The 22883-nt window shown below is 44.9% G+C and overlaps 1 protein-coding gene across 2 annotated transcripts in view; it reads right to left on the bottom strand.

Annotated features, from left to right (window-relative positions):
* Positions 1-1622: 1622 nt before the first annotated feature.
* Positions 1623-22883, bottom strand: part of LOC139409248 (glypican-5-like) — a 73553-nt gene continuing 52292 nt past the window's right edge. The window contains exons 8-10 of one of the 2 annotated variants that reach the window (XR_011634386.1): positions 17664-17799; positions 3648-3996; positions 1623-3593 (exon numbers count right to left, since the gene is read on the bottom strand). Coding sequence is in view for 1 of the 2 variants with exons in the window: in XM_071154131.1 (XP_071010232.1) it covers positions 3797-3996; positions 17664-17799 (336 nt within the window). In the remaining variant the exon portion in view is untranslated. Of the gene's footprint in view, positions 3997-17663; positions 17800-22883 lie in introns of both variants that reach the window. The other variant, XM_071154131.1, reaches the window with a different exon arrangement.

Raw genomic sequence — 22883 nt, 5'->3', positions numbered from 1 at the left:
TTAGGTTGCTAGCCGTTCACGTTATACGTCAACCCATACACCCCGATCAAGCACTCTACTTTCGTTTTTGCCTTAAGTAACCATCTGTCTTATGTAACCATACGAAACGTAACATATCACACTAAATGCTCCGAGACCAGATTGGAATCCCAGAAGTCTAGGAGATCTTCACCAAAGCCCTGTGCCCTCCTTACCATTTCTCTGTGACAGATGACCTCTCATGCTCTACTGTCCCCCAGGGCAGGCTGCTAATCTCAGTCCATCCCCTCAGCCCGTCATTGCTAAAACACGGAATTAACAACACACATTTGATGGATGAACACCAATTGAACTGAATGAACAGGTTAACTGTGAGGCTTAACCCACTATGTACACATGCACAACCCACACACTTATCCCAGGTTTAAGACTCCACAGGGATGAAAGAGTGGGAAATAGAACAATGGTCAAAAATAGACATGGGTTCAACACATCTATCTACATGTGCTGTATTGGCTATGTGTTTATGTGTGTGTCTGTGGCTCTGTGTGTGTGGTGCATTCCTGCAGCGTGGTGATGACAGTCTTGGGGCTGGAGGACAGGGCTTAGGTCAGAGGGGGCTGGGCTCAGCTGAGGAGTAGAGGGGACTGGGTGGTAGAGGGGGCTGCAGCTCTCTGGGTCTGGCTCCTTGGATGGTGCTCTGCTCTGCCTCTGTTCGGATTGTGAGAGGTCCTGGAATAGCTCTGTGCTCTGCTGTGTGCTGCTGGCCTGGCAGAGAGAAGCAGCTGGTCCTCTAGCTCCGCTGATCCCTGCCTCTCCCTGACTGAAGGAATCCCTGCTATTAATGGAACATTATTACAAAGCACTATGTGACTATAGCAGCATTACAAAGGGTAACCCCGTCATCGGCCAAGCTAAATCCTATTCAATATTTGTGATAGAAAACTGAATTCAATAGACTAATGGAGTTGAGCCAAAATTATGTGGCCTGGCCTGGCCAAGCTCCAGCCACAGTGTCACAGACGCTCTGGCACTTTGTTCATCTACTGTATGTAGAAATCTGATGTTAGGTTAACCTCTTGAGATGAAGCGTTGGAATAAATCAATTCACTATTTTTCTGCTTTTGTGTGTTTTTTATTAAACCGTTTGTACGTCTGATTGGATTCCACCTTTAACCTTTGTAGCGTTTGGTGAATTTGATCAACTCGGGTACCTTGTAGACTTGTCAGAACACGTTCAGTTGCACTTAGACATAGTGGAAGTTTGTGAAACCAGCATTCTGTCTCTCTCTCCTTGTGGTTGTGGGCTCTGCCTCACAGGTTACTTGATATTCAGTGAGAGATGTATTTATTATCCAGCAGGGCCTGTAGGGCACTGGTAGTGATTGGCACCAGTTAGTGGGGTTTGGCCGCAGCCCTTGCCAATCCAATCACTGTAATCCAGTGAAGGGCCAGAGGGCAATGAGCAGCGGCAGCCAGCACAGTCTAGCCCTGCGTAGCCTAGCCTGGCTTAGCTCAAGAGGCACAGAGTGGCAGAAACAACATGGGCATGCACTGTTTGGCAAAGCCATGCAGAATCCCCAGCACAGATCTGGAAATATACTGTAGAAAATCCTTGTTTGAGAAGCAAATCTAACCCAATACAATATTCAACTTCCTTTATTAGTATTCATATCAACACTGCAAGCACACTGTCTCATAGCAGATGAGAAAAGAATGTTCACAGCTTGACGGTTTGGCTATGCATGACTGGACCTGAAATAAAACATGTCCTTACCACACTAACAGTTTTCTCAGGAACAGCTTGGCTAAGTGCCTCGACAAACACTTTGAACAGTTGAGGAAAACAAATCAGACTTTCATGCAAACTCACACAATCTCAGTCAGAGAATGCAAAGAGAAAAATGAGGAAAGACAGTGTGGCATGCACATCATGGTCAGGTTGACTGTGATATGTTTATTAAAATGCCAATGTCTACAAAGTCTCCATCCGTTTCAGATAAAGGGCCAGTCTAATATGTCAGTCCTGTCATCACTCACCTGGCTCTGAACATTTCTGGCCTTTTAAAGGGGTTGCAAAGAAAGATTAGCCTCACAAGCCGCCTGGCTTGCGAGTTTACATGAATGGTTCACTACCACGGAATCAGTGCAGAGGTAATCAGTCTGGTACTGTAATTACGAGGCTAAAGCAAGATCTCATATCAAAAGGTCTGATTGGCCAATTAACATTGACATTCAAAGGAGTGGAGTGGCAATGATGAGGTACATTACTGGACCTGGCAGTCAGAACTAACAGGTGAGGCATAGGGTGCATTGCTATCCAGTATAGCAGAATATTGGACCGGTCACTCACTCTGTCTCCTGACAACAGCTCAAAGCCACCTGGATAGACATGGAGTTCACGGGGGGGGGGGTCTTTATTGAGCTGAAGGCTCTTTATATGCCGCTATTGTTTCCTTGCTAGGTAAAACACACTTGGTTATCTTAAACCTGAAACTTCATGCAGGACGGAGGTGTTTGCAGCATCCCTTTAAAGATGGAATCTGCAGTAGGGGAAACAGCACCACTGACCACCCCATGGCCGTTGTTATCGATTTTCTTTTGTTGACGAAGCGGAGGTGAGGAGCGTTGGGTAACCTGGTAAAAAAAAATCCAGTACTATTCTGCTGCATTGATGTCTGAGGGAAAAAACTGTGTTGGTTGTTTGCGATATTACAACAACAAAGAAGTTACTGCAAACACACGTGCCAGTTTCACCATTCAGGATTCCAGCTTTAAAAAGTTAGCCATTTCTGTACTAAGAAAATGTAACATTTAAAACCTAAGATGAACATAGTGTGTGACTTCAAATATATACATTTATACACTTGCCATTATAATAGAGGTGATCTTTGTGCAATGGATGCATGTTAACTAGGATGTCAGTGTGTGGGAACATATGTTGAGGGTCGGGCATGGTGCCCATCAAAACATACAGACAAAATCATTTGGTGAAGTTTATATAAAGGTATCCAAAAACCTATTATTCCTCTATTTCCACAGCAACAACTCCAATCAAGCCCTTGTTATCCTATCCTTATACAGTACAAACTGTATATTTACATAAATGTGTATTTACATTTGTCCAATAGATCAGTTCTAGTACTGTACAAGCCATTATATGTTGTTACAGTCAATGATATGGTAAAGAAACCCACATGTAGACATAAGTATAGGTAAATAAAGGCACACAAACAAACAAATACACAATCAAAGTCCCACATGGGACCATATAAAACATGTACAGTGTGCTCGATGACTATTGACAGAAGGCATAATCAAACGCAAACTAAGTAACAAATAGAGAGAGCCCAGAGAACATGGCAGTTGGCTTTGGGTGTGAACAGGTGAGGAGAGATGTCTGTGTTGGGCCTGATTACATTCTTAAGTTCAGCACTGTTTCTGAACTTTACTGTTCATGACCTAAACCTAGGGACCACAGGAGAACCAAGCGAGTAGTGGGACATATAGCTGACCACATCTGACCAGGCAGTTCAGTGAACCAGAGAGGAGGAGGCAGTGAGGACAAAGCAGAGGTAAAGGCAGCAAGGGAGAGAGAGAGAAATGCAGACATCCTACATCGCACAAACACAGCCATGCAGTCCAGCTCCCGCCAACTAACAGAGAGCAGCTGGGGAAAAGCCGCAGGTTGGCTGGCGAGCACCTCTTCTTGTCCTCATCCTCCTCTTCCTGCTTTTCCTTCTTGTGAATGCTCCCCACCTCTCTCCAGTGCTCAGTGGCATCATCAGTGGAGGGGAAGGGGGTCTCAGAGTTGGTGTCATGGTAACCCCAAGGCAAACAGAAGGGTGATGAGGGTGATGGTGATAGCTGGGTGGTGTGTTGGGGTGTGGCCCACAGCTTTCACAGCTACCTGTGGAGGGGGTTGAATGGTAGGGACCTGGTGTGGGGGCTCCCTGGCTCCTGGGCTCTTCCCCAGTGGAACCCCAGCAGTGGCCACGTCCACTCTCTCATTCTCATCTGGGGAGGGAAACAGAGAGAGATACCAGATAGAGCTATTACTGTCACATCAAAGAGGTAGAAGGGGAAAGAAAGAGAGGACAGAACGATTAAGACAGAGAGAGTGAGGTATCCTAACACAGACACACACAAACCTGTTCCAGGAGATCTACAAAACCTTAGATCAGTTGAAACTGAATGTTTACAGTAAATTTGTGAGAACAACTCTGTCAAAGATGAACCCTACTTGGTTTCATGAGTTTCGCGGGGTTTTCACCCTAGGCAGCTTTGAATCAAGGGTGAGCTGTGGTGAGTAAATCACTGAGACAGTAACAGGACTGATAGTGGTATATAGTGAATGTAATGACAGTTAACATGAACCTGACAGCAGTTACAGCTAAAGCCAGTTAATGATCCACAGACATACAAGCTCCTGTGTGTATGTATAGTATGCAAGAACACACACAAAGTATTTAGATATTCATTTGCATAGGCCTATTGCTTTTAGTCAGATGGCCGTCCACAAATACACATAATGTACCAGTCAAAGGTTTGGACATGCCAACTCATGCAAGTGTTTTTCTTTATTTGTATTATTTTCTACATTGTAGAATAATAGTGAAGACACAAACTATGAAATGACACATATGGAATCATGTAGTAACCAAAGTGTTAAATCAAAATATATTTTATATTTGAGATTCTTCAAAGTAGTCACCCGTTTCCTTGAAGACAGCTTTGCACACTCACCAGCAAAGCACCCCCACACCATCACACCTCCTCCATGCTTCACGGGGGGAACCACAACATATGGATATCATGTGTACACCTACTCTGCGTCTCTCAAAGACACGGCGGTTGGAAACAAAAATCTCAAAGTTGGACTCATCAGACCAAGAGAGAGATTTCCACCAGTCTAAATGTCCATTGCTTGTGTTTCTTGGCCCAAGCAAGTCTCGTCTTATTGTTGTCCTTTAGTAGTGGTTTCTTTGCAGCAATCCGACCATGAAGGCCTGATTCATGCAGTCTCCTCTGAACAGTTGATGTTGAGATGTGTCTGTTACTTGAACTCTGTGAAACATTTACTTGGGCTGCAATTTCTGAGGCTGGTAACTAATGAACTTATCCTCTGCAGCAGAAGTAACTCCGGGTCTTTCTTTCCTGTGGCGGTCCTCATGAGAGCCAGTTTCATCATAGCGCTTGATGTTTTTTTGCGACTGCACTTGAAAATTCCGCATTGACTCACCTTCCTGTCTTAAAGTAATGGTGGACTGTCATTTCTCTTTGCTTATTTGAGCTGTTCTTGTCATAATATGGACTTGGTATTTTACCGAATAGCCCTATCTTCTGTATACCACCCCTACCTTGTCACAAAACAACTGATTGGCTCAAACGCATCAAGGAGGAAAGAAATTCCACAAATTAACAAGGCACACCTGTTAATTGAAATGCATTCCAGGTGACTACCTCATGAAGCTGGTTGAGAGAATGCCAAGAGTGTGCAAAGCTGTCATCAAGGCAAAGAGTGGCTATTTGAAGAATCCCAAATATAAAATATATTTTGATTTATTTTGCACTTTTTTGGTTACTATATGATTCCATGTGTTATTTCATAGTTTTGATGTCTTCACTATTATTTTACAATGTAGAAAATATAAAAAATAAAGAAAAACCCTTGAATAAGTAGGCGTGTCCAAACTTTTGACTGGTACTGTACATATACACAGGTGTGCGCGAGTGTGAGGTAAGTTTTAATCAATCAGTGTGTCTCCCTGCCCAGGCAGGCTGGAGGCTTGGTTTGTCCTCAAAGAGAGTCGTTGTTCCAGCAGATACACAACACATGTCTCCAGGTGCCCCTCTTCTGCTCAACGGCACTATGTGTGTGTGTGTATACGTGTGGTGACGTACTGGTGTTGGCTGGCATGATTTCACTCCCTGACAAAACCTCTTCCTGCTCCCAGGAGTGTTGGCTGAGCTAAATGAGTGGATTAAGACAGTAAAGGCATCACGGACAGCCGAGGGGAGAAACAGAGCACAACAGACACGTCCTCTCACAATGGCCATTGTACTCTCGCTACAATAGACAAAGGAGCTCTTTATCTCCCATTGCAATGAGGTGAGCTGTATATGATCATTACAAAATCATTATCGGAGATGAACAAACAGCCCCCATAGGCCTATTGACTTTAGCAATTGTATTGGCAGGATGTGCACATCCCAATGTGTTTGCCTGAATGTTTACAGACGTCTTGGTGAATGTAAATCTGTGCATGAGAAAATCAGTGTGGGTCCTCAACAGATGATTTAATAGCGCCAGAATGTTTAGTCACTCTGCTTCCTGGATTTCATGCCATCTCAGTCACTGGCTGTGAGGAAACTTATATTCTCTGGAAAGTCAGGCTCATTCTCATTCAATCTGCACTGGGACAAGCAGCACAAACATACAACTCTGTATGTGTGTTTGTGTGTCCACATGCATATGTAGAGGTGTGAGGGTGTATGCTTGCATGTGTGTGTGTGTGTTTAGAGGTCAGGGGTAATTGAGACAGTTTAGGGAGGAGGACATGACAGTGGATAGTGGTAGAGCAGTAGAGCTGGTGGTAATGGGGCACTAAGCCTCGTGTCTACCCGTCTACATGCCCTACAGCACTGCTGTCTCCTAGCAACGCAGGTCGACGTTTATTGTCATGAGTCTTGCCCTGGAGGCAGAACTGAGTGGTTTCCGCTAGATGGGCCAGCTACAAAGTACAAAATTGTCTGTATCGTAAAATTTTATGAAAACAAAAATTAGCTTTAGGTTTAAGGTTAGCGTTAGGCATTACAGTTAGCAGTGTGGTTAAGGTTAGGGTTAAATCGGATTGTATGACTTTGTGGCTGTGCCAGCTAGTGACCACTCTGCAGAGCCGCCTCCAGCACATGAGTCATCTTAATAAATGCCAAACTGCCCTAGCAGCCTCAGAACATGTCACTGGGGATAGAGTGGAGACACACAGCCAGTTGGTGAGTGATGAGCAATACCCAGAGTCCCCATGCTAATAAGCCCATTTAACCTTTCCAAAGAAGAGGTTAATGTGTGCGTGTGTGTGTTTGTGTGTGTGTGTGTATGACGTTGACATTTCCAGAAATCTTCAGTGACGAGGTCCATAGGGATAATATCAGGAATTGCTCTAAAAAAAAGTCTGCATACAGTATGTGCCCACGCCTGTGTCTATGTCCATGTATACAGTGAATATGAGATGTGAACGTAACGGAGTTGACGATTTCATCTTAAATCTTCCCATAAATCCCATTGTGACAGGGGAAACGGAAGCTTTTAGTGTGCAACAGGGAGTGGCAATTGAATGCAAGCTTCACAAATGTTGCATTATTGTTAAAACATTCCAGACTGTTTATCTATGGGTAACAGGTTTGACGCGTTATATACTCGACCCGCTCAGTTGTCCACCACAAAACCAGAAAATTATGTCAAAATGCTGAATCTTGGCACTTTAGCAAGTCTTTATTCATGTAAAAAAAATCTGGATTTATTGAATTCTCAATGTGATCTATATTAAAAGGGCACTTCATTGAATATAACATTCAATATTGGCCCACAATTTCTACTTAAAATATTAAAGGAAAACAAAAAGCTATGAATATGAATTTTTTATGGTAATGTGTGTAATTTGAGGGTGTACTGTATAGGAATGAATATGTCCCAGTTACTATGAAAAGGCTGTTACACAGTGTGATGGGTTAGTAGTGAGACACTGCCAGGTTTGATGTATGCATCCTGAATTGTGGCCAGACTACGTGTCTGATAGAGACGTCAGGTCCTACAGATCTGGGCTGGGGAAAGAGTCCCTCAGCTCTGCCTGCTTTCAGCTTGGGCGTCGTGGGGGTTGGCATATGCAAGGGGTTTGCAATGGGCGACAGCAGGGGCTCTCGAGCATGATGAGGGGAAATAAATCACCCAGCCGGGAGACATCGCCGTGACAACCCAGAGGAATTCGCCCAGCGAGCGGAGCCAGACAGGGTGAAATATGGAGGAAATCTCAGACCCAGCTGCAGATGCTTGCCTCCCTGCCTCTGCCTGGCTTCCTCTCTCACACCAACATGGTCATGAGAGGAGGAACACCATGCTCCATCAGGATTTCTGTTTGTCACAATCTTCTCTTGACTGATGAGCTCATTTTATACCTACAGGCCATTCCTCCTGGTCTTTGGCTGAATGGAAATATGTACTCTAATCAGCCAGTTTCACCTGGACTGCCCTTGTTTTGGATACAGTAACAGTTGTGTAACACTCAGCTTTTTGACAAAGCAGGAATCATAAATATGGCAAATGGCAAAAAACAAGAGCTTTGGCAGGGCAGGAATGTCATTAAAACAAAATACGGACGTGTGGTGTGTGTGCCACTCCTAACCATCTGAGCGAGAGCGTGGCGCTTCAGTGTCACACTATTACAAGGCAACAGTCACCATGGCGGTCGGAACACGTGACAACGTCCCGTCGGTAGGTTGGTCGGGACGTTGTGAGATCAGACATGGGGAATTGAGGCACACACACACTCCCCCAAGGCCAGAGGCATCAGGCCAGTCAGTCATTAGCCTGCTCCAACCCAGGGGAGGAGCAGCAGTCAAGCCCCACTGTCAACACCCACACAGGAGGAGAGGGGTGGACGCCCCATTTTCTCACCTTCAGTGACAGCTAGTGGGGGAATTCACCCAGTACTGTGCTGTGTGACTGTATGCTGGACAGGTGTGTCTTGGAGATGCCCCGTGACAACAAACAGGAGATGCAGCATGTCAGGGCTAGAACACAGGCAGGATTCAGATTGGCTGAGGTGAGGTCACCTTAATTATAGTTTACCATGCTGATGCAGTCTGGCGGCCCTTTATGTGGAAAACACCAGTCTTATAATTATCCATACGCACATACACATACCAGGACATAAGATACGGGCTGGGGTTTCACTGTGTGACACATGCAAACAGTGGTATGAGCTCCTGCCAGAGACCTGTGTGGTACCGGTAAGGGAGCATCCTTTGTGCCATGTCTGTGACAGCTGATGGATATGAGGGAGGATTGAGGTGTGGACTGTGAAGGGATGAAAGACAGTGTGAGAGAAGCAAGGCGTTTTCCATAGACTTGTTAGACATAGACAGACATAACTCAACCACTCAACACATGGAATATTCAGATATGGCATTCCTGAGATTCTTAGAAGCGGTACTAACACTCAGATTGCACATAGTGTACAGTCCTAGAGATTCTCTCATTACATCAAATATTACCATCTACATAGTTGAGGCTGTACCAGATATACAGACAATAGAAGAGAACACACACACACACACACATTTACCCATTGATGTGATGTGACCTTGAGTGGGGTTGGAGGGGGGCAGGGGGGTAAAGGTATCCCTGTATTTCCAGCTGAATCAGTAATGAGCCTTTCATTACCTTGGCCAATATCCCTTAGAGAGGACTGGCTGCACACAAAAAAGACCTGAGGCAGAGACTATACTGATTGTACACAATTGGACTAGACTGGCAGACACTACAGAACTGCTTCTCTCTCAGGCTTTCAGTACAGTATCTTTCTCTCTCTATCTGAAACAGTATCTCTCTCTAGTGATCACACGACTGTCTCACCAGGAAAACTACCTTGGAGGAGTTTGGGAGGCTATTTAAGATGGAAAAAGATTATGCTAAAGCGTACATTTGTATGATAGCACATTAACTTGTTTGAGTGCTCATGTATACTGTAGATGACATAGGCTAAGTATGGGTTGCTGCTGGGAAAGTAGTCTGTGGCTGAGAGGCATCTCCACTGGCCAATCTTAAAACCTACAGTACTACAGCAGTGCTTTTCCTGGTAATGATGATGATGATGATGATGATCCACAGACAGAGACAGAGAAACTCAGGGAACAGGAAATCCATATTAGCTCACGGCACTGGATAAACCTAGCAATTTAACTGTAACTAACACACATTCCTCTTCACAGTCCAGGTGTAAACACACACACAATGCTGATGTAAAAACGATGTGGCAGAATTAAATAATGTAACATTTTGTAGAGGTACATGCAAATACAAAAAAAGAGTGGGCATGTTCATCACTGTCACTGTGTTAAACGTAGAGGCAGACAGTACATTACCCATCTTCCCTGACTGTCCTGTCAGTAGGGTTATAAATATTGTCAGCAACAATGTGATGGAGCTTTGGCACAGAGTCCGACCTCTAGTACATCAATCAATATCAATTACAATCTCTATCACACCTTTACTTCAACACCGATAACCAGACAAACGTATATCAAAACAAGGCTGCCAGGTGAGGTGAGGTGTGTATATCCTCCCTCCCCACTAGGTGAACACAAGTGTTTGACCTTAAAATGAGCCAATTTCCCTTCCCATGTCTGCCTGTGCTTAGGTTTAATTGGCTGTAAAACAATGAACATTCATTCACACAGCCCAGCAATGAAATAGAGCCACACAAACAGACAAAGGAAAATTTAAGCCACGTAGCCTACAACCACACTCATCCATACATACATACTGTATGGACCCAAACGTACATTGCATGGTCAGGATCAACCTGTTTCGCTCTCCATCTTTCTCTCACACCACATCTGACACATGCAGAGACACACACACACACACACTGGCAGTGCAGGGAAGGGTTGTGTTACACTGAGCTGCAGATTTCACCCTCAGCAACTATTTATCAGGCTCCAGAGCTGAACAATCGCATAGAGTTACAGATTGAGTATGGAGTCAGAGAAAGGAGCCAGACTCATTATAGGCCTTATTATTCTAGCCTCTAACCACAGCATCTCTTTATCAAACAAATTATATAAATTTCTCTCCTGATGATTCACCTTCATCAAGGTGAAACACTGGCCACTGGTTTAATTTATATAATCCTCACTATCTGTTGTATACACACCTTCAGTGCTCTATTCACCATACCATAATGGGAAAACTGAACTACAACAGTATACAATTATCAGAAGAGGCTGGTGGGAGGAGCTTTAGGAGGACGGTCTCATTGTAATGACTGGAATGGAATTAATGGAACGGAGTGAAACATGCTGTTTCCGCCTCCCGAGAGGCGCAGCGGTCTAGGCACTGCATCGCAGCACTTGAGACGTCACTACAGACCCGGGTTCGATCCCAGGCTGTCGCAGCTGGCCATGACCGGGAGACCCATGAGGCGGCGCACAATTGGCCCAGCGTCATCCGGGTTAGGGGAGGATTTGGCCGGGTGGGATTTCCTTGTCCCATCGCACCCTAGCAACTCCTTGTGGCATGCCAGGTGCCTGCAAGCTGACGTCGGTAGCCACATTGGTGCGGCTGGCCTCCGGGTTAAGCGAGCAGTGTCTCAAGAAGCAGTGCGGCTTGGCGGGGTCGTATATCGGAGACTGCATGGCTCTCGACCTTCACCTCTCCCGAGTCCGTATGGGAGTTGCAGCGATGGGACAAGACTAACTACCAATTGGATATCATGAAATTGGGGAGAAAAAGGTAAGTATGTTGTTTCCATATACTGTATGTTTGATACCGTTCCATGGTTTACAATGAGCATCATTCCCAATTAAGAAAGGCCATATTGACCCACTCTTGCATCACTAAAAACTTCAACATGAATCTCAGCTAAAATCCTCACCACCAACCCATCTTCCACTCATATGTTGCACAAACAAATTTGTACAATTGATAGAAATCCTTTTGAAATGTCTGTGTCAGTATATCTTAAATATGGTTTGGATCATATGCATCTATCCAGTGTGTGGGCAGAAGGATCCATTCTAGATGAGTAGTAACAGTGAGAGAGCACAGTGAATCTCTCATTCTTTAATGAGGGTTATTTCCCACCCCTGGGGTGCCATAGACAATGCATTACTGACTCTGCACTCAATTAGACACTACACCTAGCACATTCAACCCAGTGACAAGCTGTTTACCACCACACACACACACCATTACTTTTAATTACAATCTCATGAACTTATTACTATCCAAAGACTTGTGAAAAAGCATCATATTGTCAGTCATCCGTCAGAAAGAGATACTGTATATGGTATATTGCCATACTGTAGCATAATTACTACGGTACAAGTCATATTGTAATCTGTCACTTGTACATGACATGTGGAACAACTTCAAATAACTGCAAACCGGGTTGTTTTGTTGGAACAAGGTTTGGGGTTTAGGCCGCATTTCGCTCCAGGCATGAATGTCAAAGCCTCACCCAGGGATGAAGAAAAGCTCCTAGCTCATCTACTGTAGCCTACGTCCTATGCATGTCAGGAGCCCAATGCCATAGTTACTGAGAGATAAACGTATACCAGGCGGTGCCAAAAGAAGACCCTAAAAATTATCAAAGACCCCATTGCCACCCAAGTCATAGATTGTTCTCTCTACTACCGCATGGCAAGTGGTACCAATACACCAAGTTTGGAACAAACAGGACCCTGAACATCTTCTACCCCCCCAAGCTATAAGACTGTTAAATAGGTAGTTAAAATAGTTCACCAATAGCTACCCGGAATATCTGCATTGACCCTTCTTGCGCTAACAGTTCACTGCTGTTACTATTAATCCTGTTGCCTAGTCACTTTATCCCTACCTATATGTAAACATCTACCTCAATTACCTCGTACCCCTGCACATCGACTCAGTACTGGTACACCTGTATATAGACAAGTTATCATTACTCATTGTGGATTTATTTTTCTATTTATTCCTTGTGTTATTTTTTAAATATACAATGTTTTCCACTATTTCCCTTTTTTTTCTCTGCATTGTTGGGAAGGACCCGTAAGTAAACATTTCACTGTTAGTCTACACCTGTTGTTTACGAATCATGTGACAAATAAACATTTGATTTGATTTGTAATGAGATTGTGTAGTCATGGCATAGGGAGCAATCTAATACAAGGAAATGCCCTGTTCTGTCACCGTGCCACATAAACAATGATCAGCCCATAGGGAATAGAGGGAGAGAGTAACTGGTTTAAGGAAGGACTGATTGAATTATACAACAAGCTTGTTCACAATACATACATATCATTAAATCCAATCACAGAGAAGCTTTAGGGGCGCTTAGATCACAGTAACAATCATATTATAAGTACTCTCATACAAACTGAAATCCAATGCAGATTTCACTGGAAGGCAGCAGAACCAGAGCTGCAGCCACTGTCCAGCCAGTACATTTACACTGTGTTAAAACAGGACTAAAGGAGCCAGAGGAACACTGGTGTTGGCAGTGACAAACAGACCCAGCCCCACTGACCCTGAATGTGAACAGTGTGCACACAGCACTGGGCCAGGGGTCTGCTATGTTCTACTCTGCCTAGCTCAGCTGCTCTCCATCTCTCCCCTGGGGCCAACGCCGCCACGGATATTATCAGCTAAGCACTTTAATTTCCCCTGGCCTTCCCCTTTATCCATGGGATCTGCCTGGAAGACCAGAGGGAGCACAAAATGGCTGCTGCTGCACTCCGTAGCAGATGTATGCATGGCAACACACAGAGAAAGAGAAACTGTCTTTCTAAACTACGATTGATCTGCTTTGCCAAATGTGCAGACAGTGCGCTGCTCACCAGAAAATGTATTGTGCACAAGGGGCGTTGTTACTGGGAACCTCAGCTCTATGTACTGTATTTATGAGGAAGGGGTTCAAATATGTCAACGACCATGCTTTGCGAACAAGGTGAGGCTTATGTCTGACTGCTCTGATGTGTTTAGTCAAGCAGAGTTCCTATGTTCCTTCTCCCATTGTAATAACCAGGGTTACAGTATGTGCATTTTATTCCATGCATAGTAAATCCTCAAACTTTCTGTGAATGGTGGCAAATAACAGCCAATCAAAACGGGGATACACATCAGCATCTTTTGCGTGGCGAAGAATCTCATTTGTCAGGAATTGTACATTTGCCTGGGCGTGTTATTTTTATTTTACGGGTGCCACAACGCAACGGACCAGCCTCAGCCTCACGTCACCTTGGAAGACTAATAGGCCATGCAATGCGTTCATTTCCTCAGCTGCCTTCATAAGCAGACATTTCCATCTCAATTTAAACTTTGAGAGAGGGAGTTGCATGAAAGGGATCCGAGACAACAACATTAGAAACACACTCACATTAAATATGAAAGACCAGACCGAAAGCGCTCGTCTAGAGTGTGGTATCCTAACCTTGCATTATTCTATCAAGGAGAGAGAGTGACAGTAGAGGATAGACTAAGGTAATGTAAAATATATCGACATATTTTTAGACTAAAATAAACATTTTGCCTGCTAATCAATAGGACATCAATCATTTCTCAATCAATCAAAACTCTAAATAAATTACAAATGTACACATCAATATTTTACCATTAAGTTTAAAAGAACTGTTCAATTGCTAGATGAAAAACAAAAACAGTATATGTTCCCACAACTCCCCCATAGTGAGGTCTTGTTCCTCACAGTGTCACTGAGGTAAGCCATGTAAGTGAAAGATGTTTTCTGAAACAAGGCTAGTGAAGACATTGGGTCAGATATTGTAGGTTATGAGAGTTGTGACTGTTTAATTATGGTTGAATATTTGCTTCCGTTTGTGTTCTCTTTGTTGTGTTGTCCTTGAACGAGACCCTGGAGACCACGGACCACCTTGTATCCATAGCAACAGAGATTGTCCCAGGAAAATCCCAGATCATTCCTCTCCCGGAGCAGTGCATTTTGGGAATTCTGGAGGGGAGGATATGTTCCATTTCTCTGGGATGGTCAAAATCATAGAAGGTGGATAAATTAACACGTCCTACTCAGCCTGTTTACCATTGAAAAAAAATAGTAAGTTCCGGTCTGCTTAACAGAGGCACCAAAGCATTAGCAGCTGGGTCTGGTCTGTTTAGTTAATTGACTGTATATGAACCCCAAAAAATTAGGGAGTGGGAAGTTTCGCTTTCTCTTCCGTCTCTGGTCCTAATTACATTACCATTATTGACATTGCAAAAGGGCGGACCTGTCTCAGCAAAGGAACTCTTGTTTATTTGAGATGGGAAAATCAATTTAGAATCCTAAAAGATTCCAGAAGAAAAAGAGAAAGATTTGATCCCAGCCTCGGAGTGAAAACCTCATCCAAACAGACCAGGGGCTGGCTATCCATCTTGACTCCAATCATTTTCTAAGTAAAGAAAACATTCCTTTGATATTGAGAAACACATTATTAAAGCAGAGTGGAATCCAACAGCAGAGTGGAACCACATTGTCATCAAACAACAGCCAAACACCACTGCAGATTCACCACGACCAAGCAATAACTCATCATAGCACAACTATCATGACATCATGGGAGGACCAGGCCAATCTGACCAGGGTATCATTGTAGGATTAGGAGAAAACTTAATCTAGCTCAGAAAACAAAGATAGATACACTGTAGTGAGAGGAGAGAGAGAGAGAAATAAAGAGAAAGATCTGTGATTCAATATTATATAACATCCTGACACAGTAGAGCGTAGCTTTTCTGAATATCTCTCTTTGGGGATCATAGAAAGTAACTCCGTGACATAGGCATAGTGCACTATGGAAGCTTTACTGTGGAATAATCAACATATCCCCTTTTCCATTCTGTTACTGAGTTATAATGTAGCTTCACATATACATACATACATACAATCATACATACAGTACATACCTATGCTGGGGTAGAATTAGCTCAAAACAGGATGGATGCAAACCTCAGTCGAAACCTCTCCTCTCATTCTACCCTTTGTATCCCCCACACCACCATATTGGACTACTATTCTGGTCATACCTGTACATCTACTCTACTACCATGTTCTCTCTGTCCAACTATTAGTCTCTACTCTAGCTGACCTGTATAGCCTCCCATCCTCAGCCACCCCCAGTGTTATCTCACAGTGCCTCTCCCCTGTTCAGCTTCCATGTGATCCCATCGCACAATCTGCTTCCCTCAGCAGACGGAGAGATGGAGAGAGAGAGAGGAGAGGCAAATGGGTAAATCCTCCTCAGCTCTCTCAGGATGCCCCTTCTGGCTCCATTTCGTGTGTGTGTGTGTGTGTGTGTGTGTGTGTGTGAAATGAGAGCACAGAGAGGATGGCCTGCATTAAGCTTCTGTATGTGAACTTTAGGAGTGCTGACAGTATGGGGAAGAATGGACCCATTTTATCAATGTAAGTCCCAGTCCCAGTCTCACACGAGTACAGAAATACACACACCTTTACATGCTCACACACACATTCAGTGTGACAACAATTTATGAGAATCTGTCAACAGACCGTACCAGCTGTATCCAAATCTAACCTTTGGCTTTGACGGAGTGCAGAAGAGTAAAGTAGTGAAACAAGGCTCTTGCTTTCCAGCAGTCACACTTCACTGAGCTACAACTCATTATGAAATTCAGCTTCTAGGGACTGCGCTATGGGAAATGAGCGGGATCAGTGCTCACTGTGTGTTGTACGAGTTACATTAAGCCACAAACCATACTCATGAATACTCACGAATACTCATTTAATTGTCATCGTCACAGCTAATCTCATTTAAAGGTGCAACCTTTACCCTGCTTGTTCACTGCTTTCCCTATTGAAGGGATTTGTAACCACTTGCAAAGATAACCATGTCCACTCATCATTACTCCCACTAGGTGTGTAGCATGCTGCAAACTCCCTTGTCCTTCAAATGACTTTGAACAGATGTCTTCACCAGAAGGTAACAGTCACTATAATAGAATATTATACTTCATATAGAAATATTCGAGCTTCTCTCTCCCATCTTTCCTGCGCTGTCGCTCTTCTTGCACTTTAAATGCACCCTGGTTGAGCTGTGTTGTGGAGGACTTGAGAAAAAGCTTTTACCATCCTCTTCTGAAGAGCTCAGGCAGACTGCTGGAGCACAGCAATTACTAGCAGACAGACAAGTGTCATTTACTTGCTCCACAGATCTTAGAGCCACTGACTGAACCAGGGATCAGTGCTTATCTCTCCTCTCTCACCTCTCGCTCTCCCCTTGTTCTCTCGCGCACTCTTTCTAATGATCTGAGTAGAAGAGACTGGATGAACGAACAATCTGCAATCAGCTTCAAACCTTTTCACCTTTTGACACCTCTATTTTGGTGAAGTTGCTTTCACAAAGCCAGCTCTTACAAAGAGAAAGTGAGTGTTTATGAGTCTGTGTACACAATAATTCATCCTTTGTATTGCAGTAGTGCTGGTATACAGCCATGAGCCAGTTCTACCACAAAGAATAGAATAACAATTCAACTTGAAGTAATTTTAAAAAATGCTGTCCACAAATCAATCAGTATCCTACACTGAGGATAAACCCACACAAGACACTGGTACTTGTTTTATTGATGTGTTATTTCACTGACAGCTGTTGTCAGCCTGTTCTGCTGACCATTTGCATATAGCAGAAGATAACATCATAAGGGGAAAGTATAGATATGGATTAGTCAGAGAGGAAAAGGCAGCTAACGCAACCGCAACATACTGTATTGTAGTAGACTTGAGACACAGACAGGTTTCAATATTAGTCTCTGACATCTGACACAAGCAGCAGTCTCATCTACAGGGAGTCTAGTTGGCTGAGGTAGGAGAGAGTATGGGGAGGGAGAGGAGGATCAATAGGCAGATGAGGAAAAGGAGGGGTGAGGGAATAAAAATGAATTAAAGAGGGGGGTTCTGACTCACCAGTAAAGTCTTCCTCTCCAGATCCCTGACATCCGTCCTCATCGTCACACTCTCCGCTGGCCTCTCCTCTCGTCCCACTGCCCGTCTCCACCCACGCCCCCCATTCTGTCGCCCAGCCCATCTGACCCTGCATCTCCTGTAACACACACACAAACATATATCAGAGGTCAATTGGGGTAATCCTGTCTGAAAATAAGCCACATCAAATTCTGTACTGTTCCACTGTTCAAAACAAAACATGATTTAAATGGACAGACGAATGCTAGAGCACACAATACATACTGATCTGCTTACAAATCAAATGTTATTTGTCACATGTGCCGAATACAACAGTGAGAGTTAATATGGACATAACCCATGTGCATATACATCAGTAATAAAACTGCCCCTCCCCCAAAAATGATGTGAAATCAAAAACGGCAATTATAAAATTTCAGCAAACTGGTAGGCAGAGCTATGAGTTCAGCTTAGATGTTCTTCCCTTTCCAGCATTATTACATCTGACTGCAGGCAATGTTGATGAGCCAGTCTTCTGCAACAGAACATTGTGCTCGTCTGCATAATGTGATCTTGCGAACAATGCATTTGACACAAATGAATAAAGTATGAAAAATACACTTGTCCTCTGAATGGCAAGATTAACTTTTGCAGACAGCACAGATCAACGTTACGAAAACAAAATTATAGGTTTCGTGTTGAACAAAATGTGATGATATCCAACTAGAGCCTAGTATGCACTGTTCCAAATGTTGGTTCATCTGACAGGTGGGTAACATTTTACTTGACTCCCAGTGTCATAACATGTCATGACACGGTCATAACCCTGTCATAACCAATATATTTACACCTGTTGTGACATATTGCATTTTTTTATGGCTGGTTATGATGCCTAGATTAGTGTCAAAACCCACATTTATTCAAATGAGTTTTCCCTGTCAAGAACTCTCCTTTCATTTAAAAGTTTGTTTCTTAAATCCTTTACAGTCATTTTTTATATCATATTTTAAATAACTTGTAGAAAACACACTTTATGACACTGCCAAGAAGCATTCTGACCATTCTGTGTCACTTTACTTGGACTAAGGAAATATACTTTGACACTGTCAAGAAGCATGATGACCATCGTAATCATATCAGTCAGATGGGCCTATCACAGCAATGTTTTGGGTTAGGGTGTGTCAAGTGTCAGTTGTGCAGAGGTGAGGACAGAGTCAGGCGCAGGACACAGAACTGAGTAAAATAACGTACTTTACTCTGAAAAATAATCAGCCAATAAATCAATAAATAACACAAAACCAGGAACAATCACACAAAAAAACATAATGAGAACCAGAGGGTTAACTTCTCTAGGGTAGGGGGCAGCATTCTGAATTTTGTAGTTTTCTATTCAATGCTATGGCAGTATCCATTGACTTAGGACTCAAATTTCAGTTTCTACGCCTTCCACTAGATGTCAACAGTCTTTAGAAATTGTTTCAGGCTTGTATTCTGAAAAATGAGGGAGTAAGAGCAGTCTGAATGAGTGGACCCTGCAGTGTCACAGAGCTTTTTCATGTGCGCGTCCAAGAGAGTGCCTTTCTTGTTTACCTTTAATATTGACAACGTTATTGTCCGGATTAAATATTATTGATTATTTAGGCTAAAAACAAGGATTTAATATAAACATCGTTTGACATGTTTCTATGAACTTTGCGGATACAATTAGGATTTTTTGTCTGCCTGTTGTGACTGCGTTTGAGCCTGTGGATTACTGAAGAAAACTGAGGTTTTTGGATATAAAGAGAGACTTTATCGAACAAAACAAACATTTATTGAGTAAATTAATGTCTTTTGAGTGAAACCAAAGGTAAGTGATTCATTTTATCTCTATTTCTGACTTGTGTAACTCTTCTACTTGGCTGGTTACTGTTTGTAATGATTTGTCTGCTGGGCGATGTTCTCAAATAATCGTAAGGTATGCTTTCGCCATAAATAATTTTTGAAATCTGACACAGTGGTTGGATTCACAAGAAGTTCATCTTTAAAACTATGTAAAATACTTATGTTTTCTGAATTTTTATAATGAATATTTCTGTATTTGAATTTGGCGCTCTGCAATTTCACTGGATCGTGGCCAGGTGGGACGCTAGCGTCGCCCGAACAAGGAGAGGGACGCTAGCGCTGCCCGAACAAGGAGAGGGACGCTAGCACCGCCAGAACAAGGAGAGGCACCAACTTCGGCGGAAGTCGTGACAGTACCCCCCCACCCCCGGACCAGCCACCACCGGTCTGAGGAGAGACGCATGGAACGAGGGGTTAATACGATAATCAGGAGGAAGCTGTAACCTATAACATAACTTGTTCAGTCTCTTCAGGACTTTAAATGGCCCCACAAACCGCGGACCCAGCTTCCGGCAGGGCAGGCGAAGGGCCAGGTTTCGGGTCGAGAGCCAGACCCGGTCTCCCGGTGCATACACCGGGGCCTCACTGCGTTGGCGGACGGCGCTCGCCTTCTGTCGCCTGATGGCCAGTTGCAGGCGTACAAGGGCAGCGTCCCAGGTTTCCTCCGAGCGCCAAAACCATTCATCCACCGCAGGTGCCTCAATCTGGCTCTGATGCCACGGTGCCAGAACCGGCTGATAACCTACTACACACTGAAACGGAGACAGGTTAGTGGAGGAGCGGCGGAGGGAGTTTTGGGCCATCTCTGCCCAGGGGATGAAAGACGACCATTCCCCCAGCCGGTCCTGGAAATAAGACCGCAGAAACCTACCTGCTTTCAGAACCCCGACAACAGCCAACAGCTCCCGGTCCCCCACATCATAGTTTCCCTCCGCCGGACTCAGCTTCTTCGAAAAGAACGCACAGGGGCGGAGTTTTGGTGGCATACCCGAGCGCTGATACAGCACAGCTCCTATCCCAGCCTCGGACGCGTCCATCTCTACTATGAACGCTAAGGAGGGATCAGGATGAGCCAACACGGGAGCCGAGGTAAACAGAGCCTTCGGGTGACCAAAAGCTATGTCCGCCCCAGCTGACCACTGCAGTCGCACCGGTCCCCCCTTCAGCAAAGAGGTAATGGGAGCCGCTACCTGACCAAAGCCCTGGATAAACCTCCGGTAGTAGTTGGCAAACCCTAAGAACCGCTGCACCTCCTTTACTGTGTTTGGAGTCGGCCAATTACGCACGGCTAAAATGCGGTCATTCTCCATCTCCACCCCTGACTCGGACAGGCGGTACCCTAGGAAGGAGACGGACTGTTGGAAGAACAGACATTTCTCAGCCTTAACGTACAGGTCATGCTCCAACAGTCGACCAAGCACCTTGCACACCAGAGACACATGCTCGGCGCGTGTAGCGCAGTATATTAGAATGTCATCTATATACACCACTACACCCTGCCCGTGCAGATCCCTGAAAATCTTGTCTACAAAAGGTGCCCAGAGGTGGTACTAAATTCCATCTTCCACTCATCCCCCTCCCGGATACGCACCAGGTTATAAGCCCTCCTGAGATCCAATTTGGTTAAGAAGCGCGCCCCATGCAATGACTCGGTCACACTGGCTATGAGAGGAAGAGGGTAACTATACTTCACCGTGATCTGATTTAAATCTCTATAGTCAATGCACGGGCAATGCACGGTGACATATGTTCCCATAGCCGCCGTCTCCTCCTGTGACAGAGGATACATGTGACTCCTGGGAAGTGCTGCGTCTACCAGGAGATTTATCGCACAATCCCCCCGTCGATGGGGTGGTAGTTGAGTTGCCTTCTTTTCAGAAGGCGAGAGCCAAATCGGCATATTCAGGGGGGATGTGCATGGTGGAGACCTGGTTTGGACTCTCCACCGTAGTTGCACCTATGGAAACACCTATACACCTCCCTGAACACTGACGTGACCATCCCTTGAGAGCCCTCTATTGCCACGAAATAGTGGGGTCATGATGGGCCAACCAGGGAAACCCCAACACCACAGGAAATGCAGGAGAATCGATCAGGAAGAGACTAATTCTCTCCTCATGACCCTCCTGCGTTATCATACATAGTGGAGCTGTGACCTACCTAATCAGACCCGACCCTAAAGGACAACTATCTAAGGAATGTACAGGGAAGGGTACATCAACAGGAACCATCTACGAGCAAACGAACGGTCAATAAAGTTCCCAGCTGCGCCTGAATCTACTAGCGCCTTATGCTGAGAATGCGGGGAAATTCTATAGATATATACATGTGCGCAACAGGAAGCTCTGGGTGAGTTGGATGCATACTCACCTGGGATGATCCACCAGTGCCCTGCCTGCTGCCTCGACTTCCCGGGGAACCTCTCCAGCACCGACCAGCAGTGTGTCCTCTGAGGCCACAGGTAGTGCAGGAAACAGCCCCCCCTCCGGTCACCCACCCTCCGGTGGCCAACAGGTTATCCAGCCGGATGGATAAATCCACCAGCTGGTCGAGGGTAAGGGCGGTGTCCCTGCAGGCCAGCTCCCGACGAACGTCCTCACGTAGACTACATCGGTAATGGTTGATCAGGGCCCTCTCATTGCATCCCACGCTGGCAGCCAGGGTCCTGATGTCCAGTGTGAATTCCTATGCGCTCCTCATCCCCTGTCTGATATGGAACAAGCGGACCGACGCTGCGTCTATACTTCCCCTTTCAGCGTTGGCCCACTCAAGCTCCTTCCCAAACAGACAGGAGATGAGGGCGGACATGCTCTCGTATCTCGAGGGAGCCGGGTGGACGGTCGCCAGGTAGAGCTCCAACTGGAGCAGGAACCCCTGGCACCCGGAAGCCGTCCCATCATATGCGCTCGGGAACGAGAGCCAAATCCCACTAGGTCCAGGTGACAGAGGGGTGGACAGTGGTGTAGGTTGTGGTGTTGGTGGTGGTGTTGGTTGGAGTGAAGTTGATGGGGTTGTGGGAAAACCCCCTCTTTCCCATCGCTCCATGGTGAGCAGCACGCGATCCATGGCTGTGCCAAGATGTTGGAGCATCATGGCTGTGCCAAGATGTTGGAGCATCATGGCTGTGCCAAGATGTTGGAGCATCGCGTCCATCGTGCTGCTGGACGTGTTCCTCCACTGGTACCGGAGGACTGGGTGCACCTGATGACTCCATTAACCTCTAGTGACTCCCCATCCCGCATGAGGGAGCGTAATCATTGACTGACACTAATTAGCATAACGCAACGGACATAAATATTCCTAGAAAATATTCCTATTCATGAAAATCACAACTGAAAT

The sequence above is a fragment of the Oncorhynchus clarkii genome, chromosome 5, assembly GCF_045791955.1.
Source record: "Oncorhynchus clarkii lewisi isolate Uvic-CL-2024 chromosome 5, UVic_Ocla_1.0, whole genome shotgun sequence".
Taxonomy (NCBI): Eukaryota; Metazoa; Chordata; class Actinopteri; order Salmoniformes; family Salmonidae; genus Oncorhynchus; species Oncorhynchus clarkii.
Note: the sequence above shows the minus strand (reverse complement) of the source record. Positions and strands in the feature narration are given on the sequence as shown.